This window comes from Coregonus lavaretus, assembly GCF_964263955.1.
Source record: "Coregonus lavaretus genome assembly, chromosome: 4".
Lineage (NCBI taxonomy): Eukaryota > Metazoa > Chordata > Actinopteri > Salmoniformes > Salmonidae > Coregonus > Coregonus lavaretus.
This window is the reverse complement of record NC_139991.1, coordinates 1,968,799-1,994,931: the sequence shown is the minus strand read 5'-3', so window position 1 is coordinate 1,994,931 and position 26,133 is coordinate 1,968,799. Positions and strand designations below refer to the sequence as shown.

At 40.7% G+C, this 26,133-nt stretch overlaps 1 protein-coding gene across 1 annotated transcript in view; it reads right to left on the bottom strand.

Annotated features, from left to right (window-relative positions):
- Window positions 1–10,850, bottom strand: part of LOC311128542 (serine/threonine-protein phosphatase 6 regulatory ankyrin repeat subunit A-like) — a gene marked incomplete at both ends in the record, with an annotated part of 128,183 nt that extends 117,333 nt beyond the window's left edge. Inside the window, one exon of the mRNA XM_084160733.1 lies at window positions 10,640–10,850. Coding sequence (XP_084016859.1) covers window positions 10,640–10,850 — 211 coding nt within the window. The remainder of the gene's footprint in view (window positions 1–10,639) is intronic.
- Window positions 10,851–26,133: the final 15,283 nt, after the last annotated feature.

Sequence of the window (26,133 nt, the reverse complement as noted above, 5' to 3'; positions counted from 1 at the left end):
TTTTCGCCCCCTTCCCATCCCATAAAAAATCAACTAAAATCTTATTCATTTCAATTAAAACCCATTCTGGCACATCTAAGACATTCATGACGTGAATACAAATTGACATCAGTAAAGAATTTATAACAATAACCTTCCCCTTTAATTTTAACAACCTCCCCTTCCACATATTTACAACCTTTCTGACTTTATTTATCACCCCACTCCATGTCAAATCCCTAGCTTCTTTTCCTTTTACACCTAAAAAAACTCCTAACACCTTAAAATATTCTTTGGCCTCTTTAAAAGGAAAATTCCCCTCATTTACCTTCCCAATATACATTACAACAGACTTTTCCATATTAACTTTAGCTCCTGATGCTCTTCCATATACTTTAAAACCTTCTATTACCCTTTTTACACTGTCCTCATCTCTAACTGTTATAGTTGTGTCATCTGCATATTGGTGAATCAAACTAAATCCCCCCTGTGGAGTCTGTACACAATTAATAAAATTATCCTTCTTAAGAAAAGCCGCTAAAGGCTCAGCTGATAAAACATACAATAAAGCAGATAAAGGACATCCCTGTCTCACAGATCTCTCCAGAGTAAAAGAATCAGTTAAAACCCCATTGCATTTCACCCTACTTTTTGCATTTCTATATAATAATTTAATCCACCCTATTATTTTATTACCAAAGCCAAATCTTTCCAAGACCCTAAACATAAAATCATGTTCTACTCTATCAAAAGCCTTATTTAAATCTATGCTTAAAACAATACCTCCTATCTTATCCCCATTCATTTTGTGTATCACGTCTCTAATCGTATTAATTGTGTCAGCTATATCCCTCCCAGGAACACTATAATTCTGTGTTAGTGCTATAATATCATGTAAAACTCTCTTCATCCTATTCGCTAAAATTTTGGCCAAAATCTTATAATCCACATTTAATAAACTAATTGGCCTATAATTTTCCAATTTCACCTTACTCCCTTTGTTTTTATATAAAATAGTTATCATTCCTGTCACCATTGATTCTGATACACAATCATTCTCCTCCATATAGTGATAAACCTCCAATAAAATAGGTGCTACAAGACTTTCATAAATTTTATAAAACTCTGCAATGATACCATCTACACCAGGGCTCTTATTCACCTGTAAACCCTTTATCGCATCCATCACTTCATTTACTGTAATCTTCCCATCACACATCACCTTATCTTCTCCATTAATTTTCACCTCCACACTACCTAAAATCTCCTGTACACACCCCTCATCCACCTCCCCTTTTTTAAATAAGTCCTTATAAAAACTCTGCACTGTCTCTAAAATCTCTACATAATCATCTACTACTTCCCCCTTTACATTTTCAATCTGTCTAAGATATGTTCTTCTTTGAGTACTCTTCTCTAATCCAAGAAAAAAAGAAGTGCATTTCTCCCCCTCCAAAAAATACTTTGCTTTGCTTCTTATAATGGCCCCCATACACTTATCCATGTCATATTTACTCAATTTTGCTCTCAACTCTAAAAACTTTTCTATATTATAATTAGGTTCACTGTCACACTTCCCCATTTCCTCAACCAATTTGTCTCTCAACTCATTTTCTTTTCTTTTCATCCTGCCTCTCTTTTTCCTTGCATATCTTATACTAAAAACTTTTATTTTTTCCTTAACCTTGTCCCACCATAAACACTTATCCTCCCCTTTCTGCTTATCCTCCATTTCACATATTATCAAAGATTTAAGTTGTTTACAATAATCCTCATCCCCCAAATAACTCGCATTCATACACCATGTACCACCTCCTATTCTTTCCTTGTCTAAACCCACCGAGAAATTTAAACATGCATGATCACTGAATGTTGTGAATACATACTTAACATCTTTCATACAATCCCTTAAATCTTCTTTAACTAAAATCAAATCTATTCTGGTTTGTTTTAATTCCCCTAAAACCACCTGCCTTCTAGAAAATTCTCGTTTATCGGGATTGTCATCTCTCCATATGTCAATAAGTTTTTTCTCAACCATCATTTTCTTTAAAACCCCTCTAGATGCATCATTTCTAAAAGCAGCTCCCCTTGTCATATCTAATCTGTCCAATTTCACATTAAAATCCCCCACCACGATGCAATTTCCCACACTCCATCGTCCCACTTCGACAAATAAAACCTTGCGCTCTATTTCGTTATTTGGCGCATAAACATTTATAATTCTAAACTTCATATCCATATACTCAAAATCTAAAACTAAAATTCTCCCATTATTATCATCATGTACATGTACCACTTTATCCACCACATCCTTTCTCACTAGAATAGTGTAGTGTATGTTATTCGTAGGTGTTACCGTCAATCAAGGAGTCTGCTCATACTGAACGTCGATCATAAGGTTTATTCAGATCATAAGCTTCAGCATGAGTAACAGGTGACATGACACCCGGAGAGCAGTAGTGTCGTCCAATTCTGATGTCTGCTCTGACCTATCTTCTTCGTGTACCCCTATTTATAACCAATGCAACAAGATGGCTCCCTCTGCTGGCCAGTTTACAATACACTTCCTGTCTATTATATGTTACATTATACTAACAACCAACATTCCATTTCGTCATGAAAAACATTTAACAAAGGCATAATCTTCAGATACGATATTCCCCCCTTTCGAGACGAAATAAACGTCTCGAAAACAAACAGAATAAGATTATGACTATTAACCATTTATCTCATTGAATATTCTTAACCTTAAACCCAAAAACATTCTCCTCTAGAGTGTAAATACCTTTCTATGAAATACCTGTTTATGAAGTGTAAATACATTACTATGACCCATGAAGAAATCTCTATGGAGTGTAAATACATTACTATGACATATGAACAACTGTTTATGAAGTATGAACACATTACTATGAATTATGAATAACTCTTTATGGAGTGTAAATACATTACTATGAATTATGAATATATCTCTATGGAGTGTGAGAGCGAAAAACTGTCCAGCAGCCATCCATCCATATCAATCAAGACAGTAAAATTCTCTCACCGTCCCTCTGCCCCAGGCAACCACCGTCGGTACTCCAGATAACCTCATAACTCATGTAAATGCATTTGAAACTATGATGTAATTAAATACCCATGTAAACAAAATCCTATCCATAAATATCCACTCTCAGGCTGGTCAACCCATAGGACCTGAAAGGGAATCTCTCCCTGCTTAAACATTCTGTCCCTAACCCCATCGAAACAAACAAAAGCATCTACGATCCTCATCTGCATTCAATAACCTCAAACATAATTATACTAAAATCAATACCTAAGAATATGACACAATTATGTATTACACATGTCTATATTTCATTGCAGACACTGGAATGTAGTCCACTACACTTCGTCTCCCTGTAATGTCCTCTTCCAATGGACTTGTTGATGATGGAATCAGCCACACCCTCCTTGTTTCATCTCCTCCAGTCATATTGTCTTTGTTTGAGTATTCCAATCTCCACATGCTTCTGGAATGACAAGAAAATAAACGACCAAACAGTATCCTTTGCAAAACAACCACTTTCAAATTAAACCTCCATTTCACCTAAGAATTTAAAAAATGATACATAAATGATGCATGAATCACATTATCCATTCCCCCCATTGATTCATAAATCACACTAAAAATCATACTAAATTTGAAAAAACAATTTGAAAAATCATCAAATAATCCAAAATGATATTTATCCCTCAGTTCCACTTGTCCATCTTTATCCAGATCAGGAACAGTCCACACCGGCATCTGAGTGTTGTCTCCAGGCACCACTTCTCCAACCTATCTCAATCTCATAACTTTCTCAAAAGTCAGTACAAACATCACACAGTGTTATCAAAGCTTAAACTATAATCTGACCCATCACTGCCCCTACTGGCCTAATTGATATTGCAACCAAATCCTTTCAAATGCATCCCTTACAATGCATCCATAACCCCAGTGATATTATCTGAACTATCTGGACTCACAGTAATACACTAATATTTATCAATATTATCTTCCCAAATGTTACACCATACCATGAATGAAGTCCCCCCTTCTCCCTTAAACTTATTCTTCAATGATAGGCTTGAAGACTATGACATGTCGCCATGTGTCTGCTAAATGACTGAAATGTAAATGTAATGTCACCCTTTTAACCCTAGATTTAGCTGTGTCCAATGCTATCCCTCTTATAATGGTAAAACCTCATATGGAAGCTTCAACGTTGACCTGTAACAACATCCTATCCCCATAGGGTAAGAATATACTCTATCATAATTTCCCCTTATCCTCTAAAATTCCCATAGTCACATTGTCAGTCAAAAGCTAATCTTTTAACCATCAAAGTCCTGCTCTTCTTACTACCTGATATATAAAAAGTAACCTATTATTTGTCATTACTACCCTTAAGGTCATACTTATCCAAAGTTATCATCTAACATCCCAATCTGATCTTTCCATAAACATACCCCTTACCTCATATGTTTCATTAGAACAAACAACTTTTAGCCCTCAATATTTCAACTGAATACTTCAGAGTTTGCAATTACCTGATTTTACTTTCCCTCTTATAATGCTCATAGGGTAATCCCTTCACCCAAGAACACTTAAACCCTACTGGTCTGACAACTACATTATTTTATCGGTCAATGACTGTTGCCGATACCACAGTCATGACAAAGCATAACATTTACCCACACCCGTCAGAGGCCGCGCGACCGTCTAACACGTCTTGGGCTGGCATCCCCAACAGACATCAACCCTCAAGATTCCTCACTGACCCCACAGAATGAGTTAATCTATCTCTAATTTCCACAACAGAGGAACGAGCAGCACTGATCAGATGCCCCCCCCTCTGTCATCAAAATCAAAAGACCTCATCCTGCAGCTTCCATGACGAATCTCTCTTCTCCATTTCAGATTAATCTATATTGTTTCTATTAATATCGGCTCTCCTTTTTTAACCCTATTCGTAATAACCTAAACCCCTGAGTCTCTCTTGCTGCCTCCTTCAATTTCAGAAAAGTTGTTGTCATCCTTCCTACATTTGCTATTACCATCGTATCATTAATCCCTTCCAAAGTTACCATTAAAGTAGTTGATTTAGCTGCTGTATTAACCCTAATTACTTCTAGTGCAAAATTTCCCATATCCTATGTGTATTATTCACTGTTGGAGTGACTACTGTCCATTCAGTTCTACTCCTCCTGAACTCCCTCAATGACTGTGAAAACTTCCACAGACTTCAAATCTTCCATTATAAGCGTTACTTTATGAATTACATTGCCCGTTAACCAATAATTCCTAACCGAAACAAATTCTAATGCTTGCCCTAAATAAGTACACATATATTCTCCCTAACCTTTCTCTATAATATTACGCAACATAAGTGAACAGTCACTCCTAACCCTATTCCAAACTATACCTCCTTCTACTCCTGGTCCTGATAACAATACTTATTCTCCATAATTATCTCTCCATATGAGAGAAACGTCCCCATCTTAAACCCTAATAAGTATTTTTCCCCCTAAAATTGGTGCTGTATTGGTTCCCTTATAATCAAATGCAATATGTTTATGACTTTAATACCTATCAATGTTGAAATAGTTAAATTGCTTCTCCCTGTTGTTATAATAGACTGAAGTGTTAATGTCCTTAGTTACTCCTAGTTTTCCCCAAAGGAAAAAAAAAAATGGTCTTTGCTTGTACTTCCATCTATCACCACTAGTGTCACTTTTTCCCCCTTTCAGTTCTACCTCTAAACTTTAAACTTTTGATTACACAAAATACACCTATAATGACATTGATCTCCCTGCTGGAAACTGTAAATATAGATACTCAATCACCCTCAATCTTCTCTTATCATTCAGCAACACATACTTTCTCAATGCATCTGCTCCTAACCGATCTAAACTCCTCCCCTATCTTCCCACTAAACGTTAGAATGTCCTTCCTCACTGTTCTCTCTCTGTCTTACTACTAACTTTGAAACTTAGCTTACTGTCTCAGAGTTCCTTCACCCCTAGTTCTCCTAACCTATTTTAATCTAATCTTTTCTCTCATAACATTTAAAACCTTTTCCCCTGATTTATTGACAAAATCTCTTACCACCAAATTTTAGAATATGTGATTGGGAAAGTTCCCCACCTGCTTCTGACTCATTACACACAGACTTGGCAAAACCGACTAAACACCTTTTAGCCTAACCTCAAATCTCTTAGTGTAAGAATGTAACCCAAAATAACAGTCACCCCTATTAAGTTTTTTCCCAGACAGATTGTCTAACAGGCAATCTAATACATTATCATCCTTCCTATGATATTTATCTTTTAAGCAAATGATTCCCCAAAAACCCTACTTTTTAAAATAGTCTCCCAGACAGTCAGTCGTCTATTGTGCCTCTGATTGAATACTTCAATTTACACCATGCATCTCTTCCCACAATGTCATTGGTATATTGTCTCTTTTAATTCCTATTTGACTTCTATAGCAGAGCTCAATTGATTCCCTAAGAGTATTTAAACTGTTTTACTACCTCAAATCCCTATCCTAATTAGTTTACTTTACAGAGTGATATGTTTAACCTCTTTAGACTGAACCCAGATAAGTTTTCCCCTATTCACTATCACTTCTAATTGTCGGTTGTTTCAACTGTTAGCTATTTTCTCTTCTTCTCTAATCAAGGCTCTCAGCAATGCACCCATTCCGGATATTCTCGGCACTCTAGAATATTTAGTGTTCACCTGAAGCACAGGTGATCTTCACTTGCTCGTTGATCTTCCTCTGTTTCTTCTTCTCCAATTCTGTGTCTGTCCAGAAACTGACCGTCGATATGGAACATCTGGTCCCCCCTTGGTTGGTACAATTGCCTTTGATATTGTTCAGTTAAAGCTGTAACAGTGATTGTTGATTTGATTCACTCTGATTCTTCATAACCAACACTTATTTTCTTCTTCTCCACCACCCGTTATAAGTTGTATTTGATAGAGTTTTCTTCGTCCGGTTCTTCTCGTTGTGGACCTATCAGTATTCTCTATCAGTATTCTTCAAAAGGTTATCTTCTAAGTTCTGTCCTTGAAATATCGTCTTCCATCATCTTCTTACTTTTCTTCAGCATCTTTGCCTCCATGTATTCTTCTTCTCCTCCAATTCTTGCCACTTCCTTCTGATCACAGAGTCACCTCCACCCATGACCTCTCATCATCATCATCCTCTTCTCCTTAAGTTCCCAGACATCCCGATTTTCCTTCCTTCTTCTGGATTCATCTTCATCGTTGTTTCTGCTCATATTCGTCTTCATCTCTGATGCCACAATCACCCTGCTGGATGATGTCTTTCTGCTGAATCCATATGTGAGAATGGTGTACTAACTTCTGCCATTAGTCTCTCCTAACACTAGTCTACTTTGATTAAAAAATGACTATTTTAATCAATTTCCCCCTATATCAAGCCCTTTATATTCCTTTATTGTGAACTATCCTATTTTAGACTATTTAAGTTATATAGACTTCCCCCCTGTAATTCTTAATATAACCTAACAACTCCAAATAAATCCAAATAAGTAAATTAAAAATCCTGAATAATTAAAACCAATTTTTATTCCTATATCCTATGTCACCACCTTATCCATTAGTGTTGAGTATATTACCACAGCCCATCAACTGCCAGTAAATGCAAGTTAGTCATCTTCAGACTAAAATACCCCTAAACAAAGCCTTTAACCCCTTGCTCTATAACCCCTAATTATCATAAATTTAAAGAATAATGTCAGTACCTGATTTCCAATCGAACTGCAATCCAGCCCAGTGATGCACATAGCCTCCAAAATGGAACTTTTATTGAAATAGAATTTGCCAAGCCCCTTGCAAAATCGTCATAACATCACATATCCTGTTAGGGAAAGATCTTGTAACCATAATCAGTACCAAACCCTTTTTGACTTGATCCTCTGCCACGTGACGTGATCACTTCCTGTATCTCCTCACTCCTCTCACTTAGCGTTCCTCTCATATGACAGAAGAACAAAGACACAACATAACATTTAGTCGTTAATGCAGTCACTGAGTATCTCCAACCATTCAATATTCGTTTGTTCTACATTATTCACTCTAAGACTAAACTCAGAATTAAATAAATCGCTCAAAAACCTTTTTATTTTTTATTTTAATCCGTTATTTAATTCTTTAATTAAATGTATTATAATCCGCTACCATATATCTAATTTATAAATTCAATAGGCTACAAAGCAAGTTTCATCTTCAACCAATCTCTAAACTAGAATACTCGTGCTAAAATCTCTCTGTCTGTGTGTTTCTCCGTCTCCCTGCAGCCCCCATGTGTTGTTTTGCAGAATCCCACGCATGCGCAAATATCATTTATTACATAGATCGCTCCAAAACATTTCATTTAATCTTAATCGTTTTATTTTAATTAATTATACTCCGTCAACATATATTTGATCTATAAATGTACTACATCGCCAAATAGTTTAACGTTCACATAACAGTTACTTTAACGATTTTAAAAGTCGTGTTCACCTCTCTCTTCCGGTAGCCCTTACCCCTGAAAAGAAGCCTGAAACAATCACATGACCGTACTGGCCACCATTTTGTTCCGTCGCCTCAGCACGACCGCATGTCGAAGATTCAGTGCCGTAAACCAAAACGTGTCCTAATCTCGTGTCATAAACTCCCCCTTTCTGTAGTGTAGTGTCGCAAAATTAAACGCATGCGCACAACCATTCAAAAATACTTTTCACCGTGGAAGAAAGATTCTCTCTTCTCTCTCCCCAAACAGAAAGAATAACAGCCAGCTGTAACTTCATTTCCCCCTTATAGTCAAACAACATTTAACAGCGCTCACAAAACATACAACCTGACTTACAGACAGTGACAAGTTTAAGAGACTTTCACCCATCGCAATGGAATCTCTAAGGATATCCATTAGCATGTAGCACGCAATACAATTAGCATTCAACCTTAGCAGCTAGCTTAGCCTACGGTACATCGTGACACAAAACACAATTAACACTAGCCTCCACCTCAGCCACCATGATGTAGCATGACAAAAAATTAGCCTTTAGCCTCAAGCCTTAGCATTTCACCACGATGTACCACGTGACCCGAACCATACAATCAAGCCTTAGCAACGAGGCACCACGTGGCCTGAAACAATCCAGCCTTAACACCAACCTCCAGCTAAGTGTAGCCTACTAGCTATACAAATGAACACCCCGCACCGTGGCCCAATCATTTTCCATGATTATCAATAATATCTCCTTCTAACTTTGTGTTGCCGTAAGTTCTGGATAATCATAGAGAGGTTACCCCAAGCATTATAGTTCGTCAACCATACGATGAGTATATAACATACATATAATCCATCCAGCTTAATAATTCCCTGAATTAACCATACACCACATAACGCGTTGCAAGGATTTTATGGCCCATTCCTATGAATCGCCTCGATTCGAGGGCTTTTCCAGATTCCCCGGTGCCCTAATTATGCAGACGTCTTCCAACCTTTATTCTCTACCAATCCATTGTCCTAAACATGCTATTATTCCCCATTTACCCATCAACCCAATTTAGAATATTTGTTATCAGACTCCGAATCAACAACAACACCATACCTCAATAACGACCCAAGTACTTTTAACTGTGCACCGTCAAAGCCCTCTCCCCAATCAACGAAATGACTAGGGTCCAAAGTTTGTGAATCATCTCACCTTTAGCCGGCTTGAACAATAGTCAATTCACGAATCCAGGAAAGGGACCAATAACGATGCAATCAATATCTCAGCGGAGCCTCCATTATGTAGTGTATGTTATTCGTAGGTGTTACCGTCAATCAAGGAGTCTGCTCATACTGAACGTCGATCATAAGGTTTATTCAGATCATAAGCTTCAGCATGAGTAACAGGTGACATGACACCCGGAGAGCAGTAGTGTCGTCCAATTCTGATGTCTGCTCTGACCTATCTTCTTCGTGTACCCCTATTTATAACCAATGCAACAAGATGGCTCCCTCTGCTGGCCAGTTTACAATACACTTCCTGTCTATTATATGTTACATTATACTAACAACCAACATTCCATTTCGTCATGAAAAACATTTAACAAAGGCATAATCTTCAGATACGATAATAGCAACCCCACTAGAATTCCCTCTACCATTATTAACAAAAATAAAATCCCTCCATATTTGTTTTACTTTCAATACACAATCATTGTCCCAATGCGTCTCTTGTAGACATAAGATATCCACATTCTTCATTTGAACTATATTTTGAAATTTATCCATTGTCCTTAAACCATTTACATTTAGGGACACAAACTTAACCATTTCAAAAAATAATAAAATGAAAAGAAATACCTTCATTGTCCTCTACTTTTTGTCCTGTTTCTTTCCTCTTCTATCCTTCTCCCCCCCCCGTCGCTTTCCTCTTCCTGTAGCTTTCCCTTAGTTTGTCTACCTTTGCCCCTTCGTCCGTATCAGATATCTCCTCCAAGCCCATTTCGTCCAACCAACTCAAGTTCTTTACTCCCACATCCGTTGTGCTCCCCGTATCCCTCTCCGTCTCTGGTATTGTCGTCAAAATCAAACTCCCCTCCATATCTTCACCCCCTGAGGTACTCGCAGGGCCTGAGCTTTCCCCCAAAATCTGCGCGTCCCCAGTGCCTCCACCCAGCCCGACCCCCCCCTCCTCCTGTAAACTCCCTCTTCTCATCTCTGAGTCCAAGCTGCTCCCTATTTCGTCTGCCTTTTGCTCTTCCATCTCTCCACCTTCCTCCACATCCTCTTCCCCATCCTCTTCTTCTCCTCCCGGTGATACATCAGCTTCCATTAAGAGGTCCTGGCTCTCCTCCTCACTTACAACCTCTCCACAGTTGCACTCATCGGTTCCCTTCCGACATCCTGCGCAAACTGCCCTATCCCTCGCTCCAGCACATTCCCTCGCATAGTGTCCCTGGTTTCCGCACTTAAAACACCTAAAGTCAGGGCAGTCCTTTAAAATATGTCCAGGTTGAATACACAGGCGACATACCCTAACCTGCTTGTCATGAATCACCCTGAAATATTCACCACCCTCCATTGTCTCGAACTTAGTGGAATACGGCAAGGACTGCACGGTGTCCGTGAACTTTACCTTACAGTATCTTGTCCCATCCACGATTTCCGTCCCCGGCCAGACTCTCCTTCTGATTTCTGAGACCGCAGCTACACCCCAGATCCGCAGTTTATCCAGTATAGCTCCGTCTTCGATATAAACTGGCAAATTCATAAACGAGACTATGAGTTCGTTTGCCATCATATCTCTCGCCATTACCTTCGTGTTCTTAATCATGAACCCATCCATTAAACACTCTTTTCCATTTTCATCCCCCATCGTGACTTCATATTTCCTTTCTCCTTTTATTCTGCACCCCACCACCTTTCCGCACACATCTTTAATTGATCTTAGTAATTCCATCGTCGTTATCTTGTCTTCTCCCATCAATTCCACTGCCACTGTTCGTTCCTTGCCGTATTTTGAGCCACCTTCAGGTCCAAGTTTTGTCCGTTGCGCATTGCCTTTGTCTTTATCCGTTCCATTATTCTTTGCCATGTTGTCCGTCATTAACCAAACAGAAAAAAAGTCTCAAAAAACTCACCCCCAAGCAGCAGAACTGCAAGGGGGGGAAAAAACTAACTAACCTTAAACTTAATTGAATTCAAAATCAAACAATTGTCCTTCAATAAACTAAGAAACTCAAGCAAATAGTTCTCTCCCAAACACTCACTTACAGCTTAATCACCTGCACCTGTCTCACTCAACTCACCGGAAGGGTGTATTCAGGCTGGTATGGCCGTAAGCGAGGGAACAACTCTTGGTACACTATATAAAGTCAATGTGTCACTCACTCTGAAAGGGACACAGAAACGTATCCAGTTTGTGACACAAACTGAAGAAGCTCAACCCTTGCTTACATTTCCAATATATATATATATATATATATATATATATATATATATATATATATATATATATATATATATATATGAGTCTTGTTGGGGGGGGGGGGGAAGAGGGCATATCCTATGTTGATTTATGACAAGTTCATTGACTAGGGCCCTATAAAATAGGCGTTGCGGACCGAATCACGGAATCCAGACATTAAACCGAAATTCAACAATATTCAAACATTTATTGAACTTAGTAAGAAATCAACTAAATCTATTCAACTTGTTAGAAAACGCATTCATTTGCCCAAGTCAATCATAAGACATGAACAAAATGCATCAGTGATTCGTATTTCCATGAACTTTCTGAAACGGCACAGGAATGCCCCTGTCTGTGTGCATGTGTGCGGTGCGCGCGTATGTCTACACTTTGTGTAGCCGTTAGCGATGATGCTAATGATAACCTTCTTCTGGTAGGGAAGGAATGGCTTTCCCCAAAACCTTCGCAAGTAAATGTTAACTACAAAGTAGCCTATGCCTGCCTGGCAGAATTATACCGTGATCATTTGCATCACTCCAGTGGCCATTTGTTCTACAGCAACACCGCTTAACCAAACAAAGGTCTCTTCCTGGTGCACGCTTGCATTTAAGGGTAACTACACCCCAAAATCTAAATGTCTTACATTTTTCCCAGACCTCACAAATGGTCACCTGATAGGGTTTAAACATTGTTGTGGACATAGAACATCCAATTGTGCTGTTTTGCTATTAAAAAGGTGTACTTTTGAGAGCGAAAACCTGCCAAAACAGGGACAAACGGTCAACGGGGAAATCTAAACGGAGAAAAGGGAACTTGGGAATTAACGGAATCAGGCAAAACATTGAAGGGATTTTATAGTGCCCTAATGGACTACAGACATTGACTGTCTCCTAGACTAAAAACAAAGGCTGCATGTACTGCCTATATTTTGAGGGAAACGCACTGTCCATTATTTGATTTGATCAGGGCAGGGCAGGGCAGCACACAAACTGCATTTAGTCCAATAACAATCCATGATATTATTAGGGTGATAAATAAAAGGCAGTTGCTCCATGACACAAGAGCACGCTCTACTGGGACAAAAAGCTTACAGCACCTGGTATTCCCAGGCTGTCTCCCATCCAAGTATTAACCAGTCCTGACCCTGCTTAGCTTCCGAGATCGGACGAGATCTGGCGTATTCAGGCTGGTATGGCTGTAAGCGAGGGAACAACTCTTGGTACACTATATAAAGACAATGTGTCACTCACTCTGAAAGGGACACAGAAACGTATCCACTTTGTGACACAAACTGAAGAAGCTCAACCCTTGCTTGCATTTCCAATATATATATATATATATATATATATATATATATATATATATATATATATATATATTTGAGTCTTGTTGGGGGGGGGGGAAGAGGGCATATCCTATGTTGATTTATGACAAGTTCATTGACTAGGGCCCTATAAAATAGGCGTTGCGGACCGAATCACGGAATCCAGACATTAAACCAAAATTCAACAATATTCAAACATTTATTGAACTTAGTAAGAAATCAACTAAATCTATTCAACTTGTTAGAAAATGCATTCATTTCCCCAAGTCAATCATAAGACATGAACAAAATGCATCAGTGATTCGTATTTCCATGAACTTTCTGAAACGGCACAGGAATGCCCCTGTCTGTGTGCATGTGTGCGGTGCGCGCGTATGTCTACACTTTGTGTAGCCGTTAGCGATGATGCTAATGATAACCTTCTTCTGGTAGGGAAGGAATGGCTTTCCCCAAAACCTTCGCAAGTAAATGTTAACTACAAAGTAGCCTATGCCTGCCTGGCAGAATTATACCGTGATCATTTGCATCACTCCAGTGGCCATTTGTTCTACAGCAACACCGCTTAACCAAACAAAGGTCTCTTCCTGGTGCACGCTTGCATTTAAGGGTAACTACACCCCAAAATCTAAATGTCTTACATTTTTCCCAGACCTCACAAATGGTCACCTGATAGGGTTTAAACATTGTTGTGGACATAGAACATCCAATTGTGCTGTTTTGCTATTATAAAGGTGTACTTTTGAGAGCGAAAACCTGCCAAAACAGGGACAAACGGTCAACGGGGAAATCTAAACGGAGAAAAGGGAACTTGGGAATTAACGGAATCAGGCAAAACATTGAAGGGATTTTATAGTGCCCTAATGGACTACAGACATTGACTGTCTCCTAGACTAAAAACAAAGATTGCATGTACAGCCTATATTTTGAGGGAAACGCACTGTCCATTATTTGATTTGATCAGGGCAGGGCAGGGCAGCACACAAACTGCATTTAGTCCAATAACAATCCATGATATTATTAGGGTGATAAATAAAAGGCAGTTGCTCCATGACACAAGAGCACGCTCTACTGGGACAAAAAGCTTACAGCACCTGGTATTCCCAGGCAGTCTTCCATCCAAGTACTAACCAGGCCCGACCCTGCTTGGCTTCCGAGATCGGACGAGATCGGGCGTATTCAGGCTGGTATGGCCTTAAGCGAGGGAACCACTCTTGGTACACTATATAAAGTCAATGTGTCACTCACTCTGAAAGGGACACAGAAACGTATCCACTTTGTGACACAAACTGAAGAAGCTCAACCCTTGCTTACATTTCCAATATATATATATATATTTCCAATATATATATATATATATATATCTATATATATCTATATATATATCTATATATATATATATATATATATATATATATATATATATATATATATATATACACAGTGGGGAAAAAAAGTATTTAGTCAGCCAACAATTGTTCAAGTTCTCCCACTTAAAAAGATGAGAGAGGCCTGTAATTTTCATCATAGGTACACGTCAACTATGACAGACAAAATGAGAAAAAAAAATCCAGAAAATCACATTGTAGGATTTTTTTTATTTTTTTTTGCAAATTATGGTGGAAAATAAGTATTTGGTCAATAACAAAAGTTTCTCAATACTTTGTTATATACCCTTTGTTGGCAATGACACAGGTCAAACGTTTTCTGTAAGTCTTCACAAGGTTTTCACACACTGTTGCTGGTATTTTGGCCCATTCCTCCATGCAGATCTCCTCTAGAGCAGTGATGTTTTGGGGCTGTCGCTGGGCAACACAGACTTTCAACTCCCTCCAAAGATTTTCTATGGGGTTGAGATCTGGAGTCTGGCTAGGCCACTCCAGGACCTTGAAATGCTTCTTACAAAGCCACTCCTTTGTTGCCCGGGCGGTGTGTTTGGGATCATTGTCATGCTGAAAGACCCAGCCACGTTTCATCTTCAATGCCCTTGCTGATGGAAGGAGGTTTTCACTCAAAATCTCACGATACATGGCCCCATTCATTCTTTCCTTTACACGAATCAGTCGTCTTGGTCTTTTTTTCAGAAAAACAGCCCCAAAGCATGATGTTTCCACCCCCATGCTTCACAGTAGGTATGGTGTTCTTTGGATGCAACTCAGCATTCTTTGTCCTCCAAAAAGGCGAGTTGAGTTTTTACCAAAAAGTTATATTTTGGTTTCATCTGACCATATGACATTCTCCCAATCCTCTTCTGGATCATCCAAATGCACTCTAGCAAACTTCAGACGGGCCTGGACATGTACTGGCTTAAGCAGGGGGACACGTCTGGCACTGCAGGATTTGAGTCCCTGGCGGCGTAGTGTGTTACTGATGGTAGGCTTTGTTACTTTGGTCCCAGCTCTCTGCAGGTCATTCACTAGGTCCCCCGTGTGGTTCTGGGATTTTTGCTCACCGTTCTTGTGATCATTTTGACCCCACGGGATGAGATCTTGCGTGGAGCCCCAGATCGAGGGAGATTATCAGTGGTCTTGTATGTCTTCCATTTCCTAATAATTGCTCCCACAGTGGATTTCTTCAAACCAAGCTGCTTACCGATTGCAGATTCAGTCCCAGACCTCACAAATGGTCACCTGATAGGGTTTAAACATTGTTGTGGACATAGAACATCCAATTGTGCTGTTTTGCTATTAAAAAGGTGTACTTTTGAGAGCAAAAACCTGCCAAAACAGGGACAAACGGTCAACGGGGAAATCTAAACGGAGAAAAGGGAACTTGGGAATTAACGGAATCATTCAAAACATTGAAGGGATTTTATAGTGCCCTAATGGACTACAGACATTGACTGTCTCCTAGACTAAAAACTAAGGCTGCATGTACTGCCTATATTTTGAGGGAAACGCACTGTCCATTATTTGATTTGATCAGGGCAGGGCAGCACACACAAACTGCATTTAGTCCAATAACAATCCATGATATTATTAGGGTGATAAATAAAAGGAAGTTGCTCCATGACACAAGAGCACGCTCTACTGGGACAAAAAGCTTACAGCACCTGGTAATCCCAGGCGGTCTCCCATCCAAGTACTAACCAGGCCCGACCCTGCTTAGCTTCCGAGATCTGTCGAGATCAGGCAATTTTTTTTTTTTTTTTTTTTTTTTTTTTTTTCTCTTTTTATTATAAAAAACAAAATCAACAAACCAATACAACAAATACAACATAATTACACCATCCTTATTCACTAATCAACATAAAATACATAATCTAATATAGACATTAGACATACTCCATTTCAGAAGTTAACCCTAACTCCCCCTCCTCCCTCCTCCATAGACACTAAAGTACTCCCCTTTATAAACATACTTTCAAAATTCTCTAGTTTTGCATTATACATTAATTCCACCTGCTTTCTTAAACCTGCTTTAAAGATTACCCAGACATTCACCTTTTTCCCTTCAAAATGTTTCATATTCCTTCTACAGTAAATTGCATACCTCACAAAACTCAAAACAATATTCAACAGGTACACATTCACACCCAAACATTTCCCCATTACTCCAAATAATATTAACCTATCCCATGCAAAACTTTCTAAAAACTATTTTCTCCAATGCCTCCACAACAAAAGTTTTACTTCCTTGAAAAAACCTGTCAGACTTGGACATTCAAAAAATAAATGCAACAAAGACTCTGGCTTCATCATACACACATCACATTCCCGCCGTACATCGCGGTTTATCTGATGTAAAATAATATTTGTGTATATACGATTATGCCGTATCATAAAATCCATGTTCTCACAATTTCGTTTATTCCCAAACAAAACCAAATTCTCCCACATCAAAGAAACATCCAAATCAATAAACATTTTTCTCCACATCCTCTCAGCCGCAGGCCTCACACACACAGACTTCAACATACACTTGTACAATCTTTTCTGTGTTACTTTTGATAATACTTGTTTCCCCGGTCCTTTACCCACATAGAGACTTGGCAGCACATACAAGTCCTCATATTCCCCGTCCCCATTTATCACTTTTAACCACTCACCCGGAATGCATGATTTAATTCTTTCGTATATCTGTAATACTAATTTTCTCTCCACTGTATCATCAAACTCCCACACAGTATCCAGAATTGCCTGCCCCCTTAAAAACCCCGGTATCACCTCGTAAAGAAAATCCTTTACCAATATTAACCCAGCCTTCATGAACATTTTGTTGTACAGCACCTTCCCACCACTCTCTATTTTCGGATTCAAAAACACAGGCTGATTAAATATATTGTCCTTATTTGTACATGTGTACTCAATCTTAGGAAGAAATTCCCCCCATGCCAAGAACACCTCTTTATAGAACTCAGGCAAACCCTCCAACATATCCTTCTTCCATGACATCAATAATCCACTTTCTTCACAACCCCCACTTCTGTACAAAAAATGTTTAAAAAACCTTTTCCATCCATAATCTCCCTCCCCATATAAGTATTTTTGCACAGTTTTTATTCTCATTGCTTTTCTCTTCACATCCAAATCCACCAATTTCAACCCCCCATCCTTTAAATCCGAGATAAGAGTTGCCCTTGCAATCCTAGTCCCCTTCCCCTCCCATAGGAAATCTGTAACCAAACCATTGAATTCTTTTAACACCCATTGTGGCATATCCAACGAACCTAGAACATAAATACATTTGGATGCCACCAAAGAATTAATCACCACCACCTTCCCCCTCAAGAACAGTTTTCTTGCCTTCCAATAGGATAGAGTATGTTTTATTTTATTCAAAACCCCAGTCCATGTCTCATCTCTCGTCCCTTCTTTATCCACCCCCAAAACCACCCCTAAAGTCTTTATATAACCTTCAGCCTTTTTGAAAGGGAATCCACAGTCCACTTTTTCATCTATCCCCACATACATTATTTCAGATTTTTCAACATTAAGTTTTGCCCCTGATGCCTTGCCATATACCTCAAAACACTCCATTACATTCTTCACACTTTCAACATCTATCACAGTACATGTAGTATCATCCGCATATTGCTGTATAACACTCTCCCCCCCATCCGGTATCCGTATACCTCGAATTAATTTGTTTGCTTTAATCATTGCTGCAATAAACTCCACCGATAAACTATAAAGAGCCGCTGATAACGGACATCCTTGCCTAACAGATCTCTCCAGAGGAAAAGAATCTGTTAAAATCCCATTACATTTTACTCTGCTCCTTGCATATCCATTCAGTAATCTAATCCATCCTATCATTCTTTCACCAAACCCAAATTTCCCAAGTGTACGCAGTAAAAAGGAATGATCAACTCTATCAAAAGCCTTATTTAGATCCAAACTCATCACAAACCCCCCTTCCTCCCCCATATGCTTTATCACATCCCTTATTGTTCCCACTGTGTCAGAAATATCCCTCCCTGGTACACTATATCCTTGTGTCTCTGCTATTACTCCTCCCATAACTTTTTTAACTCTATTAGCTAAGACCTTGGCTAAGATCTTATAATCACAATTTAAAAGTGTCAACGGTCGATAATTATCCAAATTTACCCGACTCCCTTTATTTTTATACAGTATGGTTAAAACTCCTGTGGCCAACGAATCTGGCACCACTTGAGTCTTTTCAATATATTCATACAGTTTTCTTAAAATTGGAGCCAACAAATCTGCAAAAGATTTATAAAATTCCGCAGTTAGGCCATCAGACCCCGGACTCCTATTGCAATTAGCATCTAATATGGCCTCCTTAATGTCAGTTAGACTCATATCTTCATCACACATGTTTTTTTCCCCTTCTGTTAACTTAGTATCCACGTGTTCAAGCACCTTATCCATACAGGAATCAATAACCTCTTCTTTTTTAAATAAGCATTCATAATATCTCTCGACCGTATCCAGAATCCCCACCAAATCATTAACCTTTTCCCCTTTATCATTAATTAACTCCGTAATATAAATCTTCTCTTGTCTTCTTTTTTCTAAATTCAAGAAAAATGAAGTACACCTTTCCCCCTCTATCGCATATTGCACTCTACTCCTTACAATCGCCGCATTACATTTCTTCTTCTCATATTCATCAAGTGCATCCTTAGCCAGTAAATAATCCTCCACCCCATGACCTTCATCCTTTTCTATACACTCAAGTTCATGTTTAACCTTCTTACGTAGTTCCCTCTCCTTCTTTTTCAAAAAATAATTCCTCTTAACAGCATATTTTATAGTCAATTCCTTACATTTGGTTTTCAGCTCCTCCCACCACAACCCCATATTCACCTCCATTAACTGTTGTCTTTTGGCCTTCCCAATACATTCTGATATCATCTCAATATAATTTTCCTCCTCTAGCAAGCTATTATTTAAACACCACAGCCCACCAGATTTAGTATGTGTCCTTACTCCACAAGAAAATACCACCGCCGCATGATCACTAAAAGCTGTAAAAACATACTTAATTTCTTTCATAAAATTCCTTAAACCCTCATTTACTAAAACCAGATCTATTCGCGTCTGTTTCAACTCCCCTAAAACCACCTGCCTTCTAGAAATTCCTCTCTTGTTCGGATTCTCCTCCCTCCATATATCAATCAAACTGTTTTCAAACATAATCTTCCTTAAGACCCCCCTAGATACGTCATTTCTAAAAATAGCTCCCCTTTTCATATCTAATCTATTCATTTTAACATTAAAATCCCCTACTAAAATACAGTTACCCTTGCACCATTTCCCTAATTCTAAAAATAAATTATTTCGCTCTATCTCATTATTCGGCGCATAAATATTTATAATCCTAAAAACCCTATTCATATATTCAAAATCCAAAATTAAAATCCTCCCATTATTATCATTATATATCTTCTTCACATTTTCTACTACATCCTTCCTTAATAAAATTGCAACCCCACTTGAATTTCCCCTGACATTGTTAACATAAATAAAATCCCTCCATATTTTTTTAACTCCTAAAACACATGCATTATCCCAGTGCGTCTCTTGAATACATAAAATATCTGAATTCTTCATTTGTACTATTCTATTAAATTTTCCCATTGTTCTCAAACCATTTGCATTTATTGACATTATATTTACCATTCTAATAAATAATAAAATAATAAAATATAATTTCATTATCCTCTACCTGTTATCCAGTTTCTTTCCTCTTCCCCCCTTTCCCTCTCCCTCTTCCCCCCGCTTTCCTCTTCCTGTATCCTTCCCTCGTTCTTTCACTCTTTTCTCCATCATCCGTGTCCGATATCTCCTCCAAGTCCATGTTATCCAGCCAGCTCAACTTCTTGTCACCCTCATCCGTTGTGCTCCCCATGTTCATCTCCGTCTCTGGTATTGTCATCGTTGTGCTCCCCGTGTTCATCTCCGTCTCATGTATAGCCGTCGTTGTCGTTTCTGTTATTGTTCTCAAACTCGAACCCCTCTCCATTTCTTCACCCCCCGAGGTACTTGTTAGTACTGTGCTATCCCCCAAAACCTGTGAGTCCCCCGTGCTTCCCCCCAGGCCACTCCCCCCCTCCTCCTGAAAACTCCCTCTTCTTATTTCTGAGTCCATACTACTCCCAATTTCATTCATCTTCTGGTCCTTCTCCCTTCTTCCTTCCTCCGTCTCTCCACTCTCCACCACATCCTCTCCTCCATCTTCTTCTCCTTCTTGCGACAATACACCTGCTTCCTCGAATAGTGCTTGACTCCCCTCTTCAGCCATAACCTCTCCACAGTTGCACTCCGCCAATCTCTTTCTGCATCCACCACAGAAATTCCTTTCCTTCTCTCCGACACATTCTCTCGCATAGTGTCCTTGCTTGCCACATTTGAAACACTTAAATTCAGGGCAGTCTTTAACTATGTGCCCGGGTTGAATACACAAACGACACACTCTGACCTGTTTGTCATGAAGGACCCTAAAATATTCTGCTCCCTCCAACGTCTCAATTCTTGTAGAGTAAGGCAATGATGTCACTTTTTCTGTGAACTTGACTTTGCAAAAACGTGTCCCATCAACCACCTCCGTTCCTGGCCAAACTCTCCTCCTTATCTCCGAAACGGCTTCCACTCCCCAGCTACTCAGCTTGCCCAGTATCACACCATCTTCTACATATACTGGGAGATTCATAAAAGACACCACCAATTCCTTCACATTAACATCTCTCGCCAAAATCCTGGTGTCCTTTATCCATATTCCATCCATTAAACGTTCTTTTCCTTTTCCGTTTCTCATCGTAACTTCATACTTCTTTTCTCCTTTCATTCGGCATCCCACCACCTCTCCACACCCCTCCTTAATTGCTCGTAGTAGTTCCATTGTCGTCACTTTGTCTTCTCCTACCAACTCAATTGCCACCGTGTATTCTTTGCCATATTTCATTCCTTCTTTATCTTCATTTTTCTTCCGTTGCGCCCTTTTGTTGTCTTTGTCCATTCCGTTTGTCATTTCCATGTTGTCCGTCATAGTGATTCAAAAAAAAGAATCCGAAAAGAAAAAACTCTCCCCCAAGCAGCAAAACTGCAAGGGGGGAAGACTAACCAAACTTAAAACTATTCAACTGCAAGAACAAACAAAAAATATATTTCGAAATCCAAATAATTAACAAAAATGGCTCTCGAGCAAACGCTCTTCAGCAAACACTCACTCACAGCTCAAAACTCGCACCTGTCATCACTTCTCCAATCAGGATGGGCGTATTCAGGCTGGTATGGCCGTAAGCGAGGGAATAACTCTTGGTACACTATATAAAGTCAATGTGTCACTCACTCTGAAAGTGACACAGAAACGTATCCACTTTGTGACACAAACTTAAGAAGCTCAACCCTTGCTTACATTTCCAATATATATTTACATTTACATTTTAGTCATTTAGCAGACGCTCTTATCCAGAGCGACTTACAGGAGCAATTAGGGTTAAGTGCCTTGCTCAAGGGCACATTTACGTCATTTAGCAGACACTCTTAACCAGAGCGACCTACAAATTGGTGCATTCACCCTATAGCCAGTGGGATTTTTACTTTACAATTTTATTTTATTTTTTATTTTATTTTTTAATTTAATTTTTAAAAAAATTTTGGGGGGGGTAGAAGGATTACTTTATCCTATCCCAGGTATTCCTTAAAGAGGTGGGGTTTCAAATGTCTCCGGAAGGTGGTGAGTGACTCGTGAGGGAGCTTGTTCCACCATTGGGGTGCCAGAGCAGCGAACAGTTTTGACTGGGCTGAGCGGGAACTATGCTTCCGCAGAGGAAGGGGAGCCAGCAGGCCAGAGGTGGATGAACGCAATGCCCTCGTTTGGGTGTAGGGACTGATCAGAGCCCGAAGGTACGGAGGTGCCGTTCCCCTCACTGCTCCATAGGCAAAAACCATGGTCTTGTAACGGATGCGAGCTTCAACTGGAAGCCAGTGGAGTGTGCGGAGGAGGGGGGTGACGTGAGAGAACTTGGGAAGGTTGAACACCAGACGGGCTGCGGCATTCTGGATGAGTTGTAGGGGTTTAATGGCACAGGCAGGGAGGCCAGCCAACAGCGAGTTGCAGTAATCCAGACGGGAGATGACAAGTGCCTGGATTAGGACCTGTGCCGCTTCCTGTGTAAGGCAGGGTCGTACTCTCCGAATGTTGTAGAGCATGAACCTGCAGGAGCGGGTCACCGCCTTGATGTTAGCGGAGAACGACAGGGTGTTGTCCAGGGTCACGCCAAGGCTCTTCGCACTCTGGGAGGAGGACACAACGGAGTTGTCAACCGTGATGGCGAGATCATGGAACGGGCAGTCCTTCCCCGGGAGGAAGAGCAGCTCCGTCTTGCCAGGGTTCAGCTTGAGGTGGTGATCCGTCATCCATACTGATATGTCTGCCAGACATGCAGAGATGCGATTCGCCACCTGGTTATCAGAAGGGGGAAAGGAGAAGATTAGTTGTGTATCGTCAGCGTAGCAATGATAGGAGAGGCCATGTGAGGATATGACAGAGCCAAGTGACTTGGTGTATAGGGAGAAAAGGAGAGGGCCTAGAACTGAGCCCTGGGGGACACCAGTGGTGAGAGAACGTGGTGCGGAGACAGCTTCTCGCCACGCCACTTGGTAGGAGCGACCGGTCAGGTAGGACGCAATCCAGGAGTGAGCGGAGATGCCCAGCTCGGAGAGGGTGGAGAGGAGGATCTGATGGTTCACAGTATCAAAGGCAGCAGACAGGTCTAGAAGGACAAGAGCAGAGGAGAGAGAGTTAGCTTTAGCAGTGCGGAGAGCCTCTGTGACACAGAGAAGAGCAGTCTCAGTTGAATGATCAGTCCTGAAACCTGGACTGGTTTGGATCAAGAAGGTCATTCTGAGAGAGATAGCAAGAGAGTTGGCTAAAGACGGCACGCTCAATAGTTTTGGAAAGAAAAGAAAGAAGGGATACTGGTCTGTAGTTGTTGACATCAGTGGGATCGAGTGTTGGTTTTTTGAGAAGGGGTGCAACTCTCGCTCTCTTGAAGACGGAAGGGACATGGCCAGCGGTCAAGGATGAGTTGATCAGCGAGGTGAGGTAGGGGAGAAGGTCACCGGAGATGGTCTGGAGAAGAGAGGAGGGGATGGGGTCAAGCGGGCAGGTTGTTGGGCGGCCTGCAGTCACAAGTCGCAGGATTTTATCTGGAGAAAGAGGGGAGAAAGAAGTCAAAGCATAGGGTAGGGCAGTGTGAGTAGGACCAGCAGTGTCATTAGACTTAACAAACGAGGATCGGATGTCGTCAACCTTCTTTTCAAAGTGGTTGACGAAGTCATCCACAGAGAGAGAGGAGGGGGGGGGGGGGGGGAGGATTCAACAGGGAGGAAAATGTGGCAAAGAGCTTCCTAGGGTTAGAGGCAGATGCTTGGAATTTAGAGTGGTAGAAAGTGGCCTTTGCAGCAGAAACAGATGAAGAAAATGTAGAGAGGAGGGAGTGAAAAGATGCCAGGTCGGCAGGGAGTTTAGTTTTCTTCCATTTCCGCTCCGCTGCCCGGAGCTCTGTTCTGTGAGCTCGCAATGAGTCATCAAGCCACGGAGCTGGAGGGGAGGACCGAGCCGGCCGGGAGGATAGGGGACACAGAGAGTCAAAGGATGCAGAAAGGGAGGAGAGGAGGGTTGAGGAGGCAGAATCAGGAGATTGGAGGGAGAAGGATTGAGCAGAGGGAAGAGATGATAGGATGGAAGAGGAGAGAGTAGTGGGAGAGAGAGAGCGAAGGTTGCGGCGGCGCATTACCATCTGTGTAGGGGCAGAGTGAGTAGTGTTGGAGGAGAGCGAGAGAGAAAAGGAAACAAAGTAGTGGTCAGAGACATGGAGGGGAGTTGCAGTGAGATTAGTAGAAGAGCAGCATCTAGTAAAGATGAGGTCAAGCGTATTGCCTGCCTGAGTAGGGGGGGACGGTGAGAGGGTGAGGTCAAAAGAGGAGAGGAGTGGAAAGAAGGAGGCAGAGAGAAATGAGTCAAATGTGGACGTAGGGAGGTTGAAATCCCCCAAAACTGTGAGGGGTGAGCCATCCTCAGGAAAGGAACTTATCAAGGCGTCAAGCTCATTGATGAACTCTCCAAGGGAACCTGGAGGGCGATAGATGACAAGGATATTAAGCTTAAATGGGCTAGTGACTGTGACAGCATGGAATTCAAATGAGGAGATAGACAGATGGGTTAGGGGAAAAATTTAGAATGTCCACTTGGGAGAGATGAGGATTCCTGTGCCACCACCCCTCTGACCAGATGCTCTCGTGGTATGCGAGAACACATGGTCAGACGAGGAGAGAGCAGTAGGAGTAGCAGTGTTTTCAGTGGTAATCCATGTTTCCGTCAGCGCCAGGAAGTCGAGGGACTGGAGGTTAGCATAGGCTGGGATGAAGTCAGCTTTGTTGGCAGCAGAACGGCAGTTCCAGAGGCTGCCTGAGACCTGGAACTCCAGGTGTGGGGTGCGTGCAGGGACCACCAGGTTAGAGAGGCAGCAGCCACGCGGTGTGAGGCGTTTGTGTAGCCTGTGCAGAGAGGAGAGAACAGGGATAGGCAGAGGCATAGTTGACAGGCTGTAGCAAATGGCTACAATAATGCAGAGGAGATCGGAATGAAATGAACTAAACATCTGGGAGAGGAGAGAGCAGGGCCTCCCTCACCAAAACGTCCACCTCAGAAACTATAATTGTTTCACTGAACCACCCGAACAAAAACTCTCCCAACTTCCACCTTTAGAAATCAGAATTGTTGTGAACCACAGCGGTTCAATGTTTCAAGGAATGGACTCAACCCACTTTATTCAGCTAGCTAACTATGACACCATAGCTAACTAGCATGCTAGCATCCAATAACACACAGTTTAGCACCAACACTTGGTCACAACAAACCACCAATAGTGTGTTAACACACTAAACGGATAATTCGTGTCCGTGTCTAGTTCCTTTCATAACGCAGCAATAATTAAACGTTGGCTAGCTAGCACAAATATATTGTATTTAGCTGCCACAGTACAGCACACAATGGCTACTGTGTTGACTCTGTTCGAAAAAACGGCTAGCTAGCTAGCTTCGTGTTACACCCGGCACCGCCGAAAACAATGCTAACCTACAGTAACTACCCACAACAGCCCACGATGCCTAACTATGACACCATAGCTAACTAGCATGCTAGCATCCAATAACACACAGTTTAGCACCAATACTTGGTTACAACAAACTACCAATAGTGTGTTAACACACTAAACAGATAATTCGTGTCTGCTAGCAATGGCTACTGTGTTGACTTTGTTTGAAGAACGGCTAGCTAGCTAGCTTCGTGCTACACCCGGCACCGCCAATAGTGTGTTAACACACTAAACAGATAATTCGTGTCCGTGTC